The sequence below is a fragment of the Sodiomyces alcalophilus genome (assembly GCF_042370955.1).
Source record: "Sodiomyces alcalophilus JCM 7366 unplaced genomic scaffold ACRALscaffold_7, whole genome shotgun sequence".
NCBI classification, from domain to species: Eukaryota; Fungi; Ascomycota; class Sordariomycetes; order Glomerellales; family Plectosphaerellaceae; genus Sodiomyces; species Sodiomyces alcalophilus.
In genome coordinates, this window is record NW_027263538.1 from 2,342,330 (window position 1) to 2,360,939 (window position 18,610).

Sequence of the window (18,610 nt, forward strand, 5' to 3'; positions counted from 1 at the left end):
TCGTGCTATAATAATATACGGCCACTACGTGCCGTTAAAGGAGGCGGCGCCCGGGGCTTACTAGCAGTAATAATAAGTAACTCCTATAGTTAATTCCGCGTTAATTAGACCGGCAGAGGATTAAGAATTCGAGTATGCTTATGTATTTATCGAATTTCGGGCTAGAATAGGTATAAAAACTATTAGAAAAGGATAGTTAATAGAGTAGGAGAGAATATATAAGGCTCTAATTAACCTATTAGTAAGGGTTAACGTGCCGCCGTTCTAGAGTGGTTATTACCTCTAAATAACATAATATCGTGTAGCGGTAAGGTAGTCTATACTACGCCTAAAAGCTCCCTATACAGGCAGGCAGGCGCTAGCGTTTAGTAAACGCCTCTTATATAGCTAGATACTACTACTAAATAAGATCCAGCGCCTTAAATATAATCTTAAAGATAAGACTAATAATAACGGGGCGATTTATATATATTAGAGCGTGTTTTATCCCCGCCGCTACTAGGCTAACCCTTAACCGTTTAGTCTTTCTTACTACTATCTTTTACACCTATATAACGAGTTTATCGAGGTTAGATAAGCGGTTACGGAGGTATACTTTAAGCTTAGCGTAGGCGGACTCTATATAGCTTATTACCCTAATACCATAATTACGTAGGCTTTTAATAGCATATTCGTAGAACTAGTCTTATTATAGTAAATAGGTGGACTTAAGATAGTTAATAAGAGCTATAATAGTTAGTCTAGGCCGTGATAATAAAGGAGGCGTAACTAACCACGCTATTCTATACCGAATTACCGCTTTAGAGAGCCCTAGTGCTTTTTAAAGTTATCCTTAGAGGCCGCGTATACACAGGACTTCTATAAAGCGAGGAACCTATTAATAGTCGAGTCGTTAAACGAGGTTAATACCAAAATACGTGTATTTACCTGCGTTAGGGTATTATTACTATCCGTAAATTCGTCGCCGGTTAAGTTAATAACTTCTGGATTATCGGGATTAGGAGGGATAAGCTAGGTGGCGATAGCGTTATTATTATCCTCTTCGCGAGCCTCGTTATTATACGCGGCAGAGTTATTGTTATAATAAGAATTATATACGGCTAATTTCGGTTAGTAAAATTTTTTTACTTACTTAACCTAATCGGGAAAGGTAGTTAACCTATAAGCTAATCGCTAGCCACGAAAAAAATTTTATACCCTATATATACTATATAAACTATATAAATAATATACACGTAATAATAATAAAACCACCACGAAAAGATCACAAACTTATTTACGGATAGTATAAGGGTGGTGCCCTTAAGAGGCCCGTTCCATTTCTTCTTTACGTGCAAAGTAATATTCTTTATAATATACCAGATATAGATCTGCTACGGAATAGTAGGGAAAACGATATCCAAAGCATTTTTAAAAGCTTTATCGAAGTTAGTGATAATAGCGCTTAGAAACCTAATACGCTCGCTGCCTATCACCGCCTTAATCCGGTCGTATACCTATTTAAAGGTATCACGATTTTCCCTCGAGACTAGGGTAAAGTAGCAGTTATATATACTATAATCCGCGGCCACGCCTATAACCTTAAATAACGGTATATTAAACCGGTTTACCTAAAATAAGGTTAGCTAAAAGTAATTAATCCCGGGATCTCTAATACTCGTTTACTAATAGAATAGGTATAATCTATTATTTATAGTTCCGGGTTCTTTTACTACTATTCAATATAGTCTTAATAAGTCTAGAATACTATATTAATACGGCGGCTCTTATAGTTAAAACCCTAACGGATATAGTATTCGCCTAACTCTCCGGCCTTAATCTTTTCAAGGAAATACTATGTTAAGGTTAAAGGCCCGTATTTATCGCGCCGTAACTACCCTTAATAATTTCGGATATCCTGCTAGCTAAGGATAAGACCGCCAGGCAGATTCTTCCTAAGCTTTTACTATATTTACCTAGTAATCTCCGGGGCCGTTAGCTTACCTATTCCTAATAATTACTCGACTATCGTCCTAATTAAAGGTACGCTAACCGTATATTAGGAATCGAGTCTTATAGTCGCCGATACGGCGATTCCACTAGTGGTAAGGGGTGGGTGGTTATAGGCGTTCTTATCCGCGATAATAAAGGTCTATCCGTCCCTAGACCATACTATCTCGGCCCCCTAAGGGTATCCGATTTTAGTTATTTTAGTGCGTCTAAACTGCGTAATTAATGCTCTTATAGGGCCGCCGCGGTTATAGGCGAGGGTTATATAAAAGACGTTACCGCCTACGCGTTTTCTAGAGCGTAATTTAATCACTCTAAATCCGAATTAGCGGTAATAGGCCTTTACTGTATCGAGCAGCTCTTCGTGGGTGGCTATAATAAGGGCTATCGCCGGCTTCGGATAGCTATAGGATATTATGAATCTTAGGGGACTTAGTGCTAATATAAATACACTTAGAATAAGCTATGAATTAACACTTTATTACACGAGGTATAAGTTACTAAAAATTTATATTATCTTTTGCCTGTCTTAAAGTACCGGTACGTAACATTTAGAGCCAAGATTTCGGTTATGCACGCGGTCGCTTCACCTTCCTAATTAGGATTAAGTGGACAACAAATAGTGAACCGGGGGCGTACAAATACCGGTACTCCTGCAAGGTACAGTTGTACAACGTACAACGTACAAATAAACCCAAGAAGAGCAACGTGACAGAACACGTGATTCCAGTCTCAGAAATGGAGTCTAGTCCTACACATTTAAAACCATGATCCCAAAGTGTTGAGATTATAAGGGATGATATGACTACGTTACTTCGACCATCCCTCTTTCGTCCACAGAAACCATTTCACAAGCCAGCAGAAGGTCTTCACATGCCAGCGTCCAAACGGTATAGCAAGAGCATATCTTCCATTCTGCATTCTAAAGAAACCCATTTTACTGCCTCCGAGGTAGCCACAATAGACAAAGCAAGGAAAACCGCAAGGAAAACCAGCCGAACCCTTGGAGCGAAAGCCTGCCTGTGCTCACGTCCCATTCGACATCCCGACTGCCCAGAGCGGATGGACGACCGCCGGCCCAGGTCCCTATAAGTTGAGAAAAGTAGACAGAATACAAAGACGAAGCAAAAAGCAAGAGACGAGACGCAAGAATAGAAATAGAAATAGAAAATCCTCCCATGAAAAATGCATGCAGCATCCAGCAGTCAGATGTTCCGGATGTCTGGTCCAGTCTGGGCCACCAGAGTTCCGCCCTTAACAAAGCACTCAACTCTGAACCAAGTCGCTAAGCCATCATTCCCGGTCTGGCTGCGAAACATTGAGATGATTCGACAAACATAAAACACAACGAGAGACAAAAAGAGAGATCCGACGCTAGAGAATGTATGTCCGCCTGCTTGCCGACGGAGTATATGTGTGTCCGCCTGCTTGCCGACGGAGTATATGTGCCAATTTAAGCAACACGAGAGTAGAAGGAAAAAAAGGAGATGCCCAGTTGGCCTGATGTTCCGGATTCCGGCGCTGATATATACAATGGAAGGACAAAAAGGAGAAAGAAAAAGATACGGTGGTAAAAAGAAATGGGAACGTGACAAGCGCCGACTTGGATATCTTGCCGTGACTCCCGTCCCCGGTCATCATTCGAGGGACAGTCGAGAAAATGCCACTTGTGGTCCAGGAGTGACGCCTTGAGCCGATTGAACACCGACCTATCCGAGTGCCGCATGTCGAAATGCACTCGCTACCATGATCATGAGAAAGATAGGACACAAGTCTCGTGTCATTGCCCCGCCGTCTTTCCGCGAAACAGCCCCAATGTTTTGGACTTATGAAAGGTAGAAATGATTCTGCGCCTTGTAGACCTTCTTGCCATCCGCCCTCTGGTAGCACATCTGCGACGGCTCTTCCGCATCGTAGACCGATCGCCGCCCGTGCATGTGGTGCGGGTCCTGCGGCCGCTGCCCATCGTACAGCGACGACGTCGTCTCGGCAAACGTATCGTTGTATGCTCGTTTCGACCCGACCCGCACCGGCACCTCGGGAACAGGCACCGTCACCGCCGGTCCGGGTTCGATGTAGTCGCCCCGCGTCTGCGCCGTCGGAGCCGAAGAATGGTACATCGACGACGCGCCCAAGTTGGAGAGCGGGTAGCCGGGCGCGTCCGATACCGCCGAGATGGGCGGCAACCTGATCCGGTCAGGAGTGTCTGGCGGCGGCTGGACTGGCGCGAGATGAGAATCCCGCCTGGTCTCGGGACCCCTGGCATAGTCGGGCTCTGTCTTGTAGTCGGAATGTCTCCTGCCGTAGCCCATCTCCTTCGACGGGTACTGACCGTGCGACGGCGAGTGGGACACGCTCGAGGTCGGCGGCCGCGCGTCGTAGACATCTCGCGGTATTGTCGACGGCGCCGAGCCTGGGACGTAGTGCTGCGGCGGCGCCGGTAGGTTCTGATATCCGTACGCCGACGGCGGCGGTGGTGCCGCAGTGTAGGGAGACGGGTGCCCTGGATGTCCAGGGTGGTACGCAGAGGTGGGCGATATCGGCGGTGGCTGGACCGCAGGTTGAATATAATGCTGTGCATATCCGTTGCTGCTACCATCCGAACCGTAACGCATTTGCGTTGCCGACGGAACAGGTGGGCCGTGCTGCGAGGGCGGAGGAGGCGGGGGTGGCGGAGGGAACGAGTCCACGTCGGATGGACGGCGCCGCTCGGGCACGGCCGAGTAGGGCGTTCTCTGATCGCTGCTGTTGCTCGCGGACCGTCCTCGGTACTGGTCCTTTCGAACGTCGGGTGTCTGTGTGCGCCTGCTACGCGCGGCTTCGTCATCCTTGTCGTAATCGTTGGCTGCCGCGGGCTTGCCGTCGCGGCGCCTCATGCGGACGTCGCGGCGGATACGGACGCGGCAACCCTGTTCGGAAATCGTGCGGCTGAGCGACGTGCTCGACGTGAGGCCGGGGAACTTCTTGGCGCTGAACACGACAAACGGCGCAGACAAGAGCCTCATTCGGAGGTAGAAGCCCGGGGTCGCATCGTCGTCGGCCGGTTCGGCGTCCTGGTCCTCCTCGTCCTTGAGCTCCTCGTACAGACTGAAGCCCAAGACGTAGCGGCCCTCGTGGCGAACCGACAAATCGGGGAAGAGGAAGTATCCGGCCTCGGTCGGCCGGTCGAGGTAGGCCATTCCCGAGACGGGCGCACCGGTCAAGACCGGCGGCGACGTGGCGGCAGGCGTCTGGACGCGTCCATTGGCCATGGGGCGGGCATGTTGCAGGTCGACGTAGACGAAAAAGTTGGCGTTGTACCCGAGCGTGATGTCCTTGCTGTCTTCCAGGCTGGGGCCTTCGTAGACGCGTAGCTGGACGACGGGGGGCGGGTCGACAGGACGTCTGTCGGCGGCAGCTGGAAACAACAACAACAAAGCGTCACGTCAGCCGTGGGACAAAATGAAGACTTGGACTAGGACAGATGATAGCCCAGGTGGAATAGGTTCTTACATTTCTGGCCGGAGCCGCACGCTCTGGCGCGTTCGGGTTGTTGAAGGCAGGTCAATTCATAATGCAGTCGGCGGCCACCCTTGGTCGTCCTCGAGGTGATCTGGCGTGTGACGTCCGAGGTGTTGACCTCGGCAGCGAGAGAAGACATGTTATCCGAAGCGGCAGTTCCGTCCGTTTGTCACCGATTCAACCAGATGCAAAAAAGCCGTGAAGAAGCGGAGTCGTGGTAAATTCCAAGTAGTCGACTCGGGAGAAGGATTGCGAGAGTTTGCTTTGTTGGTCGCTTAACCGGCACTGCAAATTGAGGGTGGTGTCAGAACCAGAGGTTTGGGAAGTTTGACTCGAAATGATTACTCGAGTCCTCGGGACCGCCACCGTTGCAGGCGGATGCCACTCGAGTCTTGGAATGACCCGACAGAATGGGCAAAACGAGAAAACGAGAAAACGATAAAACGATGGAAACGGTGCTCAGCCCCAACGCTCGGCTTTTCCAGGTCGGCGGTTCTTTTGTTCTCTCTTTCCCTTTTTCTTGGGGTCCCTTCTTTCGGGGCCACCAACGCCTAAACCAACCACGGATCAAGGTTGAAAACTGACCTGTGTTAATAAACGGCCAGCAGGCGTCGAGCGTGAGCCGATAGCGACGAGTCGGACCGCACAATGAGATTCAGCCGTGGTCCTCAAATCGAGAGCCGGGAGCCTTGGGCAGTAAACCGTAAACCATGAACCGTGAGTCGTGAAGCGCGTCGCGAGATGATCAGTCCAGGCAAAGTAGGCACCTGGAGGAGGAGCAGGTGATTGAGGAAGAGAGACAAGAGTTGAGACAGGGCAGCTGGGGATCTGTGTGGAACGAGGATGGAGGGGTGGGACGGACGGGGAAAAGGGGCACTGTGCTGTACCCTTCCCTCTGGGTGGTACGTACACGCAGCACTGTAATGTATGGAGTTCACACACTGTGGGTCGAGGGGAAGGGGGCAAAGACATGAAAAGGGAAAGAGGAACCAGCGAGGAGGAATGAGAGGGGTTCCAGGACTGGGGTCCACGAAGCTACTGGCACGGGTACAACGTACAGTACGACAACCAAGGACAAAAGGACCCATGTAGGCACAAATCTGTACACTACACTAGTGTACTTTCTGTACTTTGTACTTTTTCACTGTACTTCATACGGTGTACAACGTACTGTTACGCAGTTATGCCAAGACGAACAACTTCCACCCGCCAGCCAGTAGGGCTCGCCATTCTGGCCCGGGGCGGGGGGAACCAACCCGTCGAGACTTTGTTTTACTGGTAATTATGGACTGGTTGAGAATTGTGGGTGGTCCGTGGTCCCAAGCCCCCGGGCTGGGGAAGTGGGCGGCATCAAGTCTGTTATTGGGTAAATTCATAACTCTCTGTGAGACACGTTGGACCTTGAATTATACGAATAGTGTATGTGCATTGTCTTTGAAGTAACTGATCAATGTGTATGTAGTCCCCTCAAGACGGGGACCGTACGAGGACAAGCTGGCATACTAGCCACTATACAACGTACGATCGGAGATGCTAGCTGTCGCTAAAAGTTGGATAGTACATAGAACTTCTGTACAAAGTACGTTGGGTACTTTTGAAAGGTGGCAGGTAAAGAGATGGTCGCGACATTTCCATGGTAAAATACCTAGGGTCCCGGGTACGCGGGCCTTCGTAGTAACGTCCCATGTTTGGAAGTACAACGTACATGGACCACGTAAGGGTAAATCGCACAGTGTCAGTCAGGCGCATGGATGCCATACCGACATAGCCGCGCACATGGGCCACCCGTGTGCCCGCCAGGTATGCTAGTTGGGACTCTGACTGAGCCGATCTGGGTTCCAGTTGGTCCACACTGTCCACGCTCGGTGCGTCTCCACCAACCAAGTTTGAGTTGGTCAAGTTGGCTTCCAATCCGGTGCCGTCCCGGGACACCAACCACCAGATTCCCGGCTCGCCTGCCCAAGTCAACTTGTGCCGCCTTCCCTTACAGGACTTAGGTAACAGTTGACCCAGTCGACCTACCGGGGGTGCTAGGCGAGGAAGCCGAGCCCAAAGGGAACCCAATAGCCCCCGCTTCTTGCGCAACTCTCCCACCGTTCGGGTTTGGTGTGGTGGATATCGTGCGCTCGTCTCGGCCGTTCATTGGTCTCTGTTTTCTTTGTTTTGTGCTTGTCCCCCACGACAAGACGAGAGAGGTTTTGCCATTCACTGCAAGCACACAAGGCTCGAAGCTTTCCCTAGTTTGGTTCGCGACAATACCCTTCTTGGACCAAATGTCGGCTGACCGGGAGTAGATTTACGTGTGACTCCTGAGAAGAAGGGATCCTGAGAAACATCTCCGACAATCGGTGACTGGCGATGGAGGGCGTTCATACGTTGTATTTGAGATGATATGATACTGAACTCTCGGGATGGGAGGAGTAAATATATAAAAATACGAACGATGTTCGAAAAGAAGAAAGAGGAGCCACAAATGAAGGGATCAGAATAGGGAGGGAAAAAAGAAGAAAGATGAAAAGGGGGAAGAAAATATTGTATGCACAACATATTAATTACGGACAGGACTTGTGCAGCAAGTACACGTACTGGTAGCTACGGCCAAGGTATATGGATCAGTGCACAATTACAGTCAATGTACCGTGCATCAGGCCGCGGTACCACACCACTACCTAATTACCTGGCACACCAACAGCATTATCCGGGCAGGTCAAAATATAAGGGTAGGTCGGCACTTGAGATCCTTTTACTTGGAGTGTCGGCATTCGGGGTTTATAGGGCGCGTGCAAGTACGTTGTTATGTATGTACGTTGTACCTACGTGCCTTATTAGGTACATACATACGTTGTAATGCAAGTAATAAGTCGTTGTATCATCATATTATCCCGCCGTACATACATTGTATATCGTCTCGCAAACACTGATTCCCCTTGTTCGTTCGCCCGGCGAAGCCTTGGCTCTTCCAGAAGCCCAAAAGTACAGCCCTTGCGTGGGTCAAGTATGCACCCAATCAGACATTCCTAAGGTCTTGTCACCCAATCACGCAATATACGGACAGGAAAGCTCACGATGCGACGGCTGGTATGAACTGTGTGTATTCGTATGTATTTCGTAGTAATTAAATTCGCTGTACGAAGTATGTACGTTGTACTGCTAGTCGTCGGCCATGATATTCCACCTGTACAACGTATATCTAGGTAAACCGAGCGTTCATTGAGGTCTCTTGTTAGCGACTTCGGCGCAAGCTCGGCCGTTGTCAGTCTAGCGTATTGTGCATTGACCGGCTCATGGATTCATCGACGGCGCGGGAGAGTCAAGCTAGCGGACCTTTTCCGTCAACTAATTATGTATGGGCAATTATGGGCTGCCTCGATCGCCTAGACTGAACCAATTTTATAGTGCACACGCATCCGGACCAGCAGCAAGGATGACCCCTTGACATATTCCACAGAGTCACGGCACGGCACGGGCAATGGACTCTTGTCCGTTCGTCGCAGCTGCGGAATTTTCCCTCCGAGTCTCTCATTGCGGCCCATTTCCTTCTCTTGCCGACTCACCGAGTGTCTCGAACCTCGGGGAACGGAAGAAAGCGAACATTCAAAAAATGCCCCGTCTCGCCTTTGACTCAAGACCGAGCCTAGTCGCGTCTTGTGATTTTGATCCTCCTGTTTGACCCAATGTGAACCGAGTCTCGACTCGACATGTCGACGCCAGCAACCGCCACGAATGAATCCAGCGAGTCGCAGTCGCGTCCCCAGAAAATAGCATCCAGAGGGCTGGTGTCCTTACGAAAAGAGACTTGGTTGGCATGAATATCTTGGGCTCTGGCCGGTTGCATTTTGGTTCGTGTCTCGTTACCAAACACCTGGTTACACAGAACCATGGGTTACTGACGCTAGTACACTATGTGTTGATTGCTCTGCTCGCCCACGTTTCCTCATTCCATCGCATTCTCGTCGTAACACGATGAAACAGTCGGCGCAGAGCAACATGCCGCTCTACCACCGCGTGGATAAGGTTCCTTGACAGAGACCGACATGACATGCTCGGCCGACGTCAGAAACGATTCTTCTTGTCCTCTTCCGCAACCCACGCTCACTCTCTACGGCGTCCTGCCTTTGTCCCAGAACCAAGGTAACATGCCGTGTAACAAATGCCTTTTTCCGGGGCGGAACTTTGCGCATCTCTAACAGCCCAAGAAGCAGCTCCCCGTTATCATTCGACTGACGTCAGCATAAAAGAAGTCGTGGTAGTCTAGAATAGCCTGTCCTGCTGAACGTGTAAAAGGAGGAGAAAAAAAGAAAAAAGAAAAAAAAAAGGGCCTGCCTTGCCAATGTTTCCTAGAGCTCCCCGTTGCCGCCGACATGGCTTGCCCTTCTTGTAGCGTGACCGTTTTCGACGGGTCCTCTTACGCTATCCAGAATCAGGGGCCAGCTGACGTAAGGACTTTTCCGGGGCACCCTCACCGCCGCTTCACCGAGCTGGCCTGTAATCACCCATCCCTCGTTGTTTGACGCTTCCCGTCACGGGGGCTCGCAGAACCATCACAGATGTCGTGCGTCATCTTTTCCTTTTCCCTGCAATGGAAGGTACCGTAAATGCGATCCCCAAGTCGTGCAGCCCGGCGAAATACCGACCTAGCTCGGCCCGGCAAACGACAGCGACAGCGGGCAGATGGGGACAGCTCTTTTGCCAGCGGATGTGGTTTCAAAAGGCATAATACACGAACAATCCGCGACTCGACTCGCCAATTTGGGACGACATGGGACCACGACAGGCGATGTGGTTTCGACTTGGCGGTCGGGTCTAACACGGAAGGGCGTGGTAAGAATACTACAATGCAATTCCAGGCTTCTGGGGAAAGGAGGTGTCAGTAGGTGGAAAGAAGCCGCGCGGTCTATGAGATGAACAGGATGGGTGCAGGCTGAGTATCTCGTCTAGGCTTGACTACTTGGGGCGGACGACAAAGGATCGTGATATAGTTGAATGTACGAGACCCCCTTTACCGGGACACCGAAGACTTGCGATACATGTGCGTAAGGTCATACTTTTGTTTGTCCTACTTGTTTTCAAGCGCTCCTTGGTTGCTTCGGCCGTATCTCCATTCCCCTACTTTCACATCACTCACTCCCGATCGTATCAACAGCAATTGAGTGGCGATGATGCATTTTATTTCATTTAATTATCATTAAGGGCTACGATCGTAACCACTTATCATACCATATTATTTCCTTCCCCGAATGCGGGGACATGAAGAATCATGAAGAGCCTCTTCCGCCCTGGTATCCGAGAGTCCAAAACAGCCAATTAAACATAAAGAGAGGGTATTGTGTTGCCAGTAACGCGTTCTCGACCAACCTCCCCAGAACCACAATCGTCAATTCACCTTTCATCAAGACATGACAGTGACCATGCCTGCTTCATTACCTCGTCCGACATGCACTTTCTCGTGGTATATGATTTTCTCTTTCTTTTGCTCTCCTTAGACCGTCTGATGGGCCGTGGCCGGAGCATCAGCAGGTCCAGTAACCGGCGCACCTGGTGCACCAGTAGCTGTACCGGCGCCAGCGCCGGGGCCCACACCGGCAGCGGGGGCTTGAGCGGTGGTGCCAAGTGGGGCGGACCCAGCAGGTCCCTTCTCGGGGTAGTCGCCTCCCCGCGCGACGCGGCCGTACTGGGTGAAGTGCATGTTGAGGTTGCTGTAGTCCCAGCGGCGGAAGAGGAAGAGGAAAGCCACGACGGGGATGAGGAGGATGTCCAGGATGCCGAACCAGATGAAGCTGGCAACGACACCGAGACGGTTGCCGCCGTCGGTGAGGGCCCAGCCGAGGGCGTAGAGGAACCAGAGCAGCGCGGTCCAGGCGACGATGCCGGTGTAGTCACGCGTGACGCCGACGCGGCGCGAACCACGGAGACCGTCCCAGAAGAGGTGGAGCAGGAGAATGGCCATGGCGACGGTGCCGAAGACGAAGAAGCCCCACTTGTAGTTGGTGGTGGTGAAGGCGGCGAACAGGTAGCAGAGGATCCAGACCCAGGCGAGGGCGATGTAGTAGAAGATGGTGGCCCACGAGACGCCCGAGACCAGGCCGACGGCCATGGCGATGGCGGGGAAGGCGACGACCCAGAAGACGTACTTGGGCCAGTATATCTGCCGGTCGAGGCCGCGGCCGAGCTGGTTGGCTTGGGCGACGACGCGGTAGCCGATGCCCGAGGCCATGGCGAAGTAGGCGATGAGGCCGGTGAGGAGGGTGATGCCGAAGATGTAGTGGAAGATTTTCTCCCCTCCACGGGGACGCATGGACATGGCGACGACGATCAGCTGGGGGTGCATGTTAGTAAAGGTCCCAGAGGCCGAAGACTTCAAGGGCATGCAAAGATACGTACGAATGAGAGGGCAAAGACGGAAAAGGCGGCCCAGAACCAGTTGGAGCCATTGGTGGTGAGAGTCTGCTGGCCCAGCATGGGCCCGTTGATGCCCAGGGCATCGTTACGACTCTCTAGGATGAGTCCCATGGTTGCTTTGCTGTGTGGTGTATTGTGTTTCGAGGATATGTCGTGGTGGTAGTAACCTCACCCTCGTGTAAGTGATGAGAGACCCGAGTTCGAACGGATACTGTTATGGCGGACGCTATATAAAAGAAGCCGTAGGTTCAGCGTTGATGCGTGCAGTAGTCTCTGCTGGATGGGTTTGAGAATTAAAGCTAGAAGAAGGTTTGGTCCAGTCACGCAAGAAGATGGGGCCTTCTTATACAGAATGGAGGGGTGATGATGAGGAGGGCGTCGCCCCATCATGACGAAAGATGGATGACGGTGAACTTTGCACCTCCGCCAACCATTGGCCCCCTTTCCCAAACAGAGATATCGAATCGTACCTCACCTCTCGGTCTACAGTACGTAAGTACTTTGCTTGGCCCATGGCTACCTACCTACACGTTTACATCATCATCTGCCTTGACGGCCCTGCAGGGCTGCACCTTGCCGGGCGTCAAGAGAAACGAGACTGGGCAAAGACTCACAGGTGTGATGAGGTAATTGCCGATGGTACGATCCGCCGTCCCGTCCCAGATCCCAAGGCCATCTCCAGCTGACGGCGAGGTGAGCGGTGCAAGCTTACCAAGCTTCCACTACGATGTACGAATAGTGTAGTGTCGTGTGACTCTCGGGATTATCGGACTTGTCTTTCTCCGATGTAAGAATGGGTCATTGCTTCTAGTGGATTCGTTTGTCAGCGGATGTGTCGGAAGGTCTAGACCAAGTAACCATTCACATCGTCAATGGTCTTGTTTTCCCATGACCATGGAAAGCCATTTCTGAGATTGGTATACTATTCAAACAGGACAGCAAATTTGTTTCGTATTTCATCCTAACACTGGGGATTCCTTCTTTCCATCAGGTCAAGGTCAAAGAGCGAAAGGCGCTCCCGTTCTGCTACAGAGGCTCTGATCAAGTTTGAGTTTACGGAATGACTTCATTGCCATGAGGACGAGTGAGGACATCCCTGTCGAATCTCGGCAAAGAGCTGGGTGGGTGGGGCAAGACCGCGGTCAGTCCCGTGGATGGACCGGCATCCTGTCATGGGCAGCACATGGAATTGCCGGTACGTACGGTACGGTACGTACGGGATTGGACATTTCTCTCTGCTTGGCTCCCCGCCCATATGCCGGACGTCATATTCGAACCATCGCATACATCGTAGGGATTGTGGCAAAAAGAAAAGAAAACGCTTGGCAAATACGTTGTACGCTAGAAACAGTGAGAATCTCCAGGGTTTCCCTTTTGGTATTCAACTCGCTACCTGTAGACCCTGAAAGGGAAGTTGACCGTAAAGATGTTGTTCTAGGAATTCCTTCTGGCTCTACAAAGTACCTACTCCGCTTGCCTGCAGGTCACCTGACCTGCCATCAACCCCTTGATTGACATCCTAACATCTCGACACCGTCTATCGAGTTTGCTAGTCGGACATGTCAACTCAACCGCGATGACGTTTGTATCTATCGTTTGGTCTTGCCCGGGCTGTCGAAATACAGGGAAACGAAGAAGCAAGATGAATATTAATTAGTAAGGGGGCAACTATCGGTAATCTGTATGCTTACATATACCGACAACGGCGCTTCGACCCAGCCCACTATCACCCGTCCGGCCTCCACCGACATTTGTCAGCTCAGCCTTATTGGCGATGCGATAAGCAATTTTGACCGTCATCATGCCGTCTGCTCATCCGCTGGAAAAGGATGCCCGTGTACAACGTAGCTCCGAGAAACCCCATTCAATCTAATCTATATTATGGGCTTATCTGTGCAGCTATTGATATCGCCGTCATCCCTCAATGGATGCGTCTTGAATAGATGGAGCTTTTCTCGAACACTGCTACGGTATGTACAACGTACGTGTAGGCAGGCAAGGGATCTTGTCCCGTCTTTTCCTCACAATCCGTCCCGTGCCTTGATCAAAAGGCAACATTTCGTAAGACAGTCGACCCGACCCAGCCGAATGCAGCCATGCGGGATCATGTCGCTTTGCAGTCTCTTCTGCCCCATGTGAATGTGGTCCATGCTGCTTGATCTTGGCAGATACCGACGGTATGGCACCCAGTGGCACGGGTTGCATCCACCCGCCAACCATCACCTCGACAAGGCAACATCCCCTTCGAGAGTCTTGTTCTACCCTGCCATCGTGCGTTTGTCCAATCGCTTCTTCTTGGCACTCATTTAGGCCTTTTCAACAGTCTCCGTAATTCTACAACGGTGTAGGCTCCTCCGTTTCGTCATCCTGCTGCCACCGCGGCCCGGCATCTCGGCCGGCTCTAAAACAACGCCTGCTTCGTTTGCCAGACCGCAATCTTGGCCCGCTCGCGCACGTCCAGCCCAGGGTCCTCCTCCAACGCCTCCAGCTTGCCCAGTATCCCCAGCTTCTTGACCTCCTGCGCACGCTGCCCGCACGCCCTCGCGTCGCTGTCGTCGTCCGGCCACGTCAGGTTGGTCATGAGCGCGCACAGCGCCAGCCGCACGTCCTTGTCCTTGCTCGAGAAGTGGTTGCCCAGCAGCTTGAGGAGGTCCGTCTGCGCGATGATCACTTGCCGGTGCCGCGGCACGCTGGCCGCGATGTGCACCAACACGTAAATGACCGCCTCGATCACCTTGGATTGCGGGTACAGCACTCTCGTCTCGCCGCCGGTACGCCTTGTTCCGGGCCGGAGAACCTTTGCCTGCAGCTTCTTCGTCAGCATGCCAAAGAACCGAGCCTGCCCGAGTGCCTGGAACAGGTGATCTATCATTTCCGTTGACTGGCTCGTCCCCGTCTCCGAGCTGCTGCCTTGCCCCGGGCTGCTGCTACTTTTCTCCGCGCCGCCACTTTTCTCCGTGCTGCGTTCCATATGCCCTATCAGGTTCCGGATAAAGTCCAGCGCTTGCTCCTGGATCGCCAGGTCGTCGTTCCGTGCCTTCCGCTGTGGGTTCATTTCCGCCGCCCGGAGCGCCAGGGTCCTGGCCTCGGCATCCAGGGCCCATGGGACCGGCTGGTCTTCGCAATCGCGGGGGATGCCCGTGCTGCCGTACCAGAAGTGGATCGGCCCATCGCCCCGTTCCATCTCGACGTCTCCGTCGACATCGCTGCCTTTGCCGCCAGAAAATTGCCGTTCGTCGTTCGACTTGTCCGAGTGCAGCGCATCATCCTCCGTGTCGTCGCAAATCAGCCGGACTAACCAATCCGGATCGAGCTCCTGGAGGCATTGTTTCCTGACATCGGTACCCACATCATGCACCAGGAGCTTAAGTGCCCACATCGCATTTAGTCGCAGTGCTGCCGTGGCAGAGTGCGCATGCTCGCATAGTACCTTCATGACACCCTTTGAAATCAACGTCTGGATAATCGTTAGCTTCGTCCTTTTTTTTTTCCAGAACGCAATGGGAACGACTTACAGTTTTCATCGGACTAACTCCAATGACCAGATTGCACACTACAGCTGTAGCGGCAACCTGGACGTCGACGTCGGGGTGTTTCATGAGCTGCAGGATAGGCTGCTCGACGCCGTGGTCCACCAAAGCCGTTCGGAGCACCATGACCGAGCGTGAAAGCACCAGGACGGTGTGGCATGCCGCGATGACGACCGACAGTGGATTGCTCCCGTACCCTGATGTTGCCGGATCGGGAAGAGGCCCATCGGCCTCATCTTTCTTGGACCGATCCTTCGGCCCAGAGGGCTTGCCCGGTGTCGTGGACAGTGACTGTACGACGTACGGAAGAATGTCCTGGTCCGCAAACTTCTGCCGATAGTCTTGCTTCCCAGACGCGAGAGCGGCGATGGCCTTGAGCGAAGCCTCGCGCAGCCTCACCCTGTACGCCAGGAGCGGATTCTCGGGCTCCGGGCCCAGTTGGCAGTCTGGAGAGCTGCTTTCTACCACCATCCCACTATCCGCCTGAGGGGACCAGGGTCGAGCAGATGCCGATGACGGTACGGGTTCGTACGAATCCTTCAAAAGCTTGCTCAACACCTCCACCGCCCCGCTTTGGAAAGCGTTGTCTTGCAAGCGCTCCATGTCTGTTATGAGTCTAGATAGGATGTGTAGGACGACCGGCAGCCGCTGAGATACCGTCCATGTGAGCGATGTGGAAGGCCCAACCACGGAAGATTGGGTGGCCTGCGCTGTGGCGCCTCCGTCCCGTGCCATATCGACGAGGACGGGTATGACGAGGGAGTCTAATTTGGGCGTTCTGATCCGACGTGAGCCCCGCCCGTACTTAAACAAACTGGCCAGCAGCCCGGCAGCCATAAGCCGCTCAGCCTTCGGCCCCTCTCTGCACAGGGTAACTAGCCAGGGGATGATGGGATTTTCAATCATGTCATCTGCGGTGTCTTCGTTTCGGGTTGGCGAGTCGTGCCGCGACGCATCTTGCACCGGCAAACCATGCCCAAACCGACCGGGGCTGGACCTGGCGAACGGCAGAGTGTTCTCCCCGGATTTCGCGGCGCCGGTAGCGCCCAGGGGCGACTGCTTCTGCGTCCTGGAGGCGTCGTGGCTCCGGTGGCGGGGTACGCCGGGCGGCTGCACCATGTCGGAGTTCTTCCCGTACTCTTCGGCCTCTGGCGGACTCGTGTAGTCGAAGTGAGGGAAAACGGCGAGGATAGCAGGGGACGACTCGAGCCTGGACACCCTGTAGCGCGAGTCTGAGACGATCGCCGTCAGGGCCTCCAGGAGTGATGCCAAATCGGAGCCGGGGCACGCGGGCGGCGGGATGAAGTCGGCAAGGCCGGCGCACCGACTGGCCATCCTGATGGTGGAAAGGAGAGAGCCGCTGACCAGGTCCCGAGCCACGACGAACCTTGCCAACTCGCGGGCGAGCAAATCGAGAACTTCAGAGTCCGCCAGCGCTAGCGAGCTCTTCTCGTCCCGACAAAGACGGCTGATCAATGCCGTTACTAGAGGAACGGGATATTGCCAAGAGGGGAGGTTCCAGTCGTCCGACTGCAGCAGGATCTCCCCAAGCTCATGTATGTATTCGGCAGAGAAGAGGCTGTCGGCCAGTTGCTGTATTTCCGGCGGCGGGAACGCGGTCGTCAAAAGAGCGGCGTCGGCAATATTGAGGAGAGCCTTCAGAGCTGCTACAACGAGTAAAGGAGAATTGGTGGCGGGAGAGATGTTGGGTAGTATGGCGGCTATAGCACCCGATGCGATTATGGGTTGGACGAAGGCGCGACCTCCTGCAGAACGGGGTTCATTCAGCTTCAGTCAAACCAAAATAAGAGAAGAAAACGAAAAGAAAAAAGGCATACCATTAGCGAAGCTGGACAGCACCTGTAAAGCATGTAACCTCACGCTCTCTTCTTCGCTCAGCGACATGGCGTTGGCCGAGGCTTGTCTGAGTTTCCCATTGGCCTTGGAAGGCAGCTTGCTGGCTTGCAGAATGCCAACAATAGACCGCAGAACACCCAGGCCGACCCATGACTTCTTCTTCTGCGCATGTCCCACAATATCGTTTTTCAGAGAGCGGAGGGCGCTCGCCTGTTCGGCGTAGGTCCTTGCATTATTAATGAAGGCCAACAGAAGAGGTTCCGAGTCTTGTGCCATGGGATGCGATCCGACACTCGAGATCTGCGCAGATGGGAGCAGCCAGAAGTTGGCTGTACACGAGAGGGCCAGTGCCGGGAATTTAGGCAGACAAAAGGTTCAATCTCGTCTTCGCGGGAGTGTTCGCAACACGTTGTCTATCGGATGGCTGCGGTGGGCGTCGACTTGGAGTGAGGTAGAAGCCTCAGTGAGCTTTGACAGGGCGAGTTGTGTCTTTTGGTGAGTTGCTGGCTTCGCAGGCGTCAGTCGATGACTCGATGAAGACCACTCGATGTCGGTAGTTGTTGTTGAGACGCTTTACGAGACCACAGTCGGTTCGGAATGGTAGGATCGAGGGAAGATGGCGATTGCAAGCATGCAGGCGATTAGGTACGGTTCAAGTTTTCGTCCCGTCTGTGGCCAGCGTTTTCATCACGTACATATGTACGTAGTCGCAAAGGTCTGACGACAATCGAGAACCCGCCCCACTAGCCACCTACCTCAAAGGCGCTGACATAATACAAAAGATACCACGGCTAAGATGCCTACCGATGTACCTTTTAGGTATCCGCCAGATTCCTCGCGAGACGATGCTCAAGACTTGATGACCGAGCAGATGATCCAAACTCGTAGATGTTTCAATTTGTTAGTTGATTGACATCACTTTGCGCTCCAATAGAAAGAAAAACAAAAGGAAATAGGACCAACAAAATGAAAAACCATGGATTTCCGTCGACACAGCTACGGATGTTCTGGGAACTCGATAATACTACGACCCAGTTCTTGAGTATTGGCAAATAGGTATTGTGATCAATGACAATACATTCAGGAGAGCAAAAGCGAGGAGAATTCATTTGGGAACCGAACCTGTACTGGTTGGATGAATGGTCGTGGCAAGGGTACTTGGGCTGCTCCTAAGCCAAGGATTATCAATCAAGGCGGCTCGGCTAGCTTAGTTGGAAGAGCGTGAGACTTTTACAACTGCATTATCTCAAGGTCGTGGGTTCGAGCCCCACGCTGAGCGAGTTTCTTTTTGGTTTTTTTGCCCTTTTTTGCATTTTCTTTTGCCTCTCTCGTCT

General features: G+C 52.4%; 3 protein-coding genes and 1 non-coding gene across 4 annotated transcripts; 1 reads left to right on the plus strand and 3 right to left on the minus strand.

The window, feature by feature from the left end:
• Positions 1–4,778: 4,778 nt before the first annotated feature.
• ACRALDRAFT_2110509 (uncharacterized protein) lies at positions 4,779–5,629 on the minus strand (the record flags this gene model as incomplete). The annotated part of the gene is made up of 2 exons (XM_071023482.1): positions 4,779–5,386; positions 5,482–5,629. Coding segments are annotated over 2 exons (756 nt in total), but the record flags the coding sequence as incomplete, so codon positions are not given.
• A 5,009-nt stretch (positions 5,630–10,638) lies between these two features.
• ACRALDRAFT_2126501 (uncharacterized protein) lies at positions 10,639–12,223 on the minus strand. The gene is made up of 2 exons (XM_071023916.1): positions 11,872–12,223; positions 10,639–11,806 (listed from the first exon to the last, which is right to left on the minus strand). The coding sequence occupies exons 1-2, from the start codon at positions 11,998–12,000 to the stop codon at positions 10,970–10,972; spliced, it is 966 nt and encodes a 321-aa protein (XP_070872703.1). The 5' UTR covers positions 12,001–12,223; the 3' UTR covers positions 10,639–10,969.
• Positions 12,224–13,723: 1,500 nt separating this feature from the next.
• Positions 13,724–17,918, minus strand: ACRALDRAFT_1077372 (uncharacterized protein). Its single transcript, XM_071018631.1, has 3 exons — positions 17,258–17,918; positions 15,405–17,185; positions 13,724–15,346 (listed from the first exon to the last, which is right to left on the minus strand). The coding sequence occupies exons 1-3, from the start codon at positions 17,550–17,552 to the stop codon at positions 14,291–14,293; spliced, it is 3,132 nt and encodes a 1,043-aa protein (XP_070872704.1). The 5' UTR covers positions 17,553–17,918; the 3' UTR covers positions 13,724–14,290.
• A 554-nt stretch (positions 17,919–18,472) lies between these two features.
• On the plus strand, positions 18,473–18,555 carry ACRALDRAFT_t233. Its single transcript has one exon. It is a non-coding gene; the product is annotated as a tRNA-Lys (tRNA).
• Positions 18,556–18,610: the final 55 nt, after the last annotated feature.

Excerpts from the sequence above, each read along its gene's own strand:
- ACRALDRAFT_1077372 (XM_071018631.1), bottom strand. The coding sequence starts at position 17,552 with ATGGCACAAGACTCGGAACCTCTTCTGTTGGCCTTCATTAATAATGCA. Across the intron at positions 17,186-17,257 it reads GCTGTCCAGCTTCGCTAATG|GAGGTCGCGCCTTCGTCCAA; the intron begins GTATGCCTTTTT and ends CCCGTTCTGCAG. Across the intron at positions 15,347-15,404 it reads GAGTTAGTCCGATGAAAACT|ACGTTGATTTCAAAGGGTGT; the intron begins GTAAGTCGTTCC and ends ACGATTATCCAG.
- ACRALDRAFT_2126501 (XM_071023916.1), bottom strand. The coding sequence starts at position 12,000 with ATGGGACTCATCCTAGAGAGTCGTAACGATGCCCTGGGCATCAACGGG. Across the intron at positions 11,807-11,871 it reads CCGTCTTTGCCCTCTCATTC|CTGATCGTCGTCGCCATGTC; the intron begins GTACGTATCTTT and ends ATGCACCCCCAG.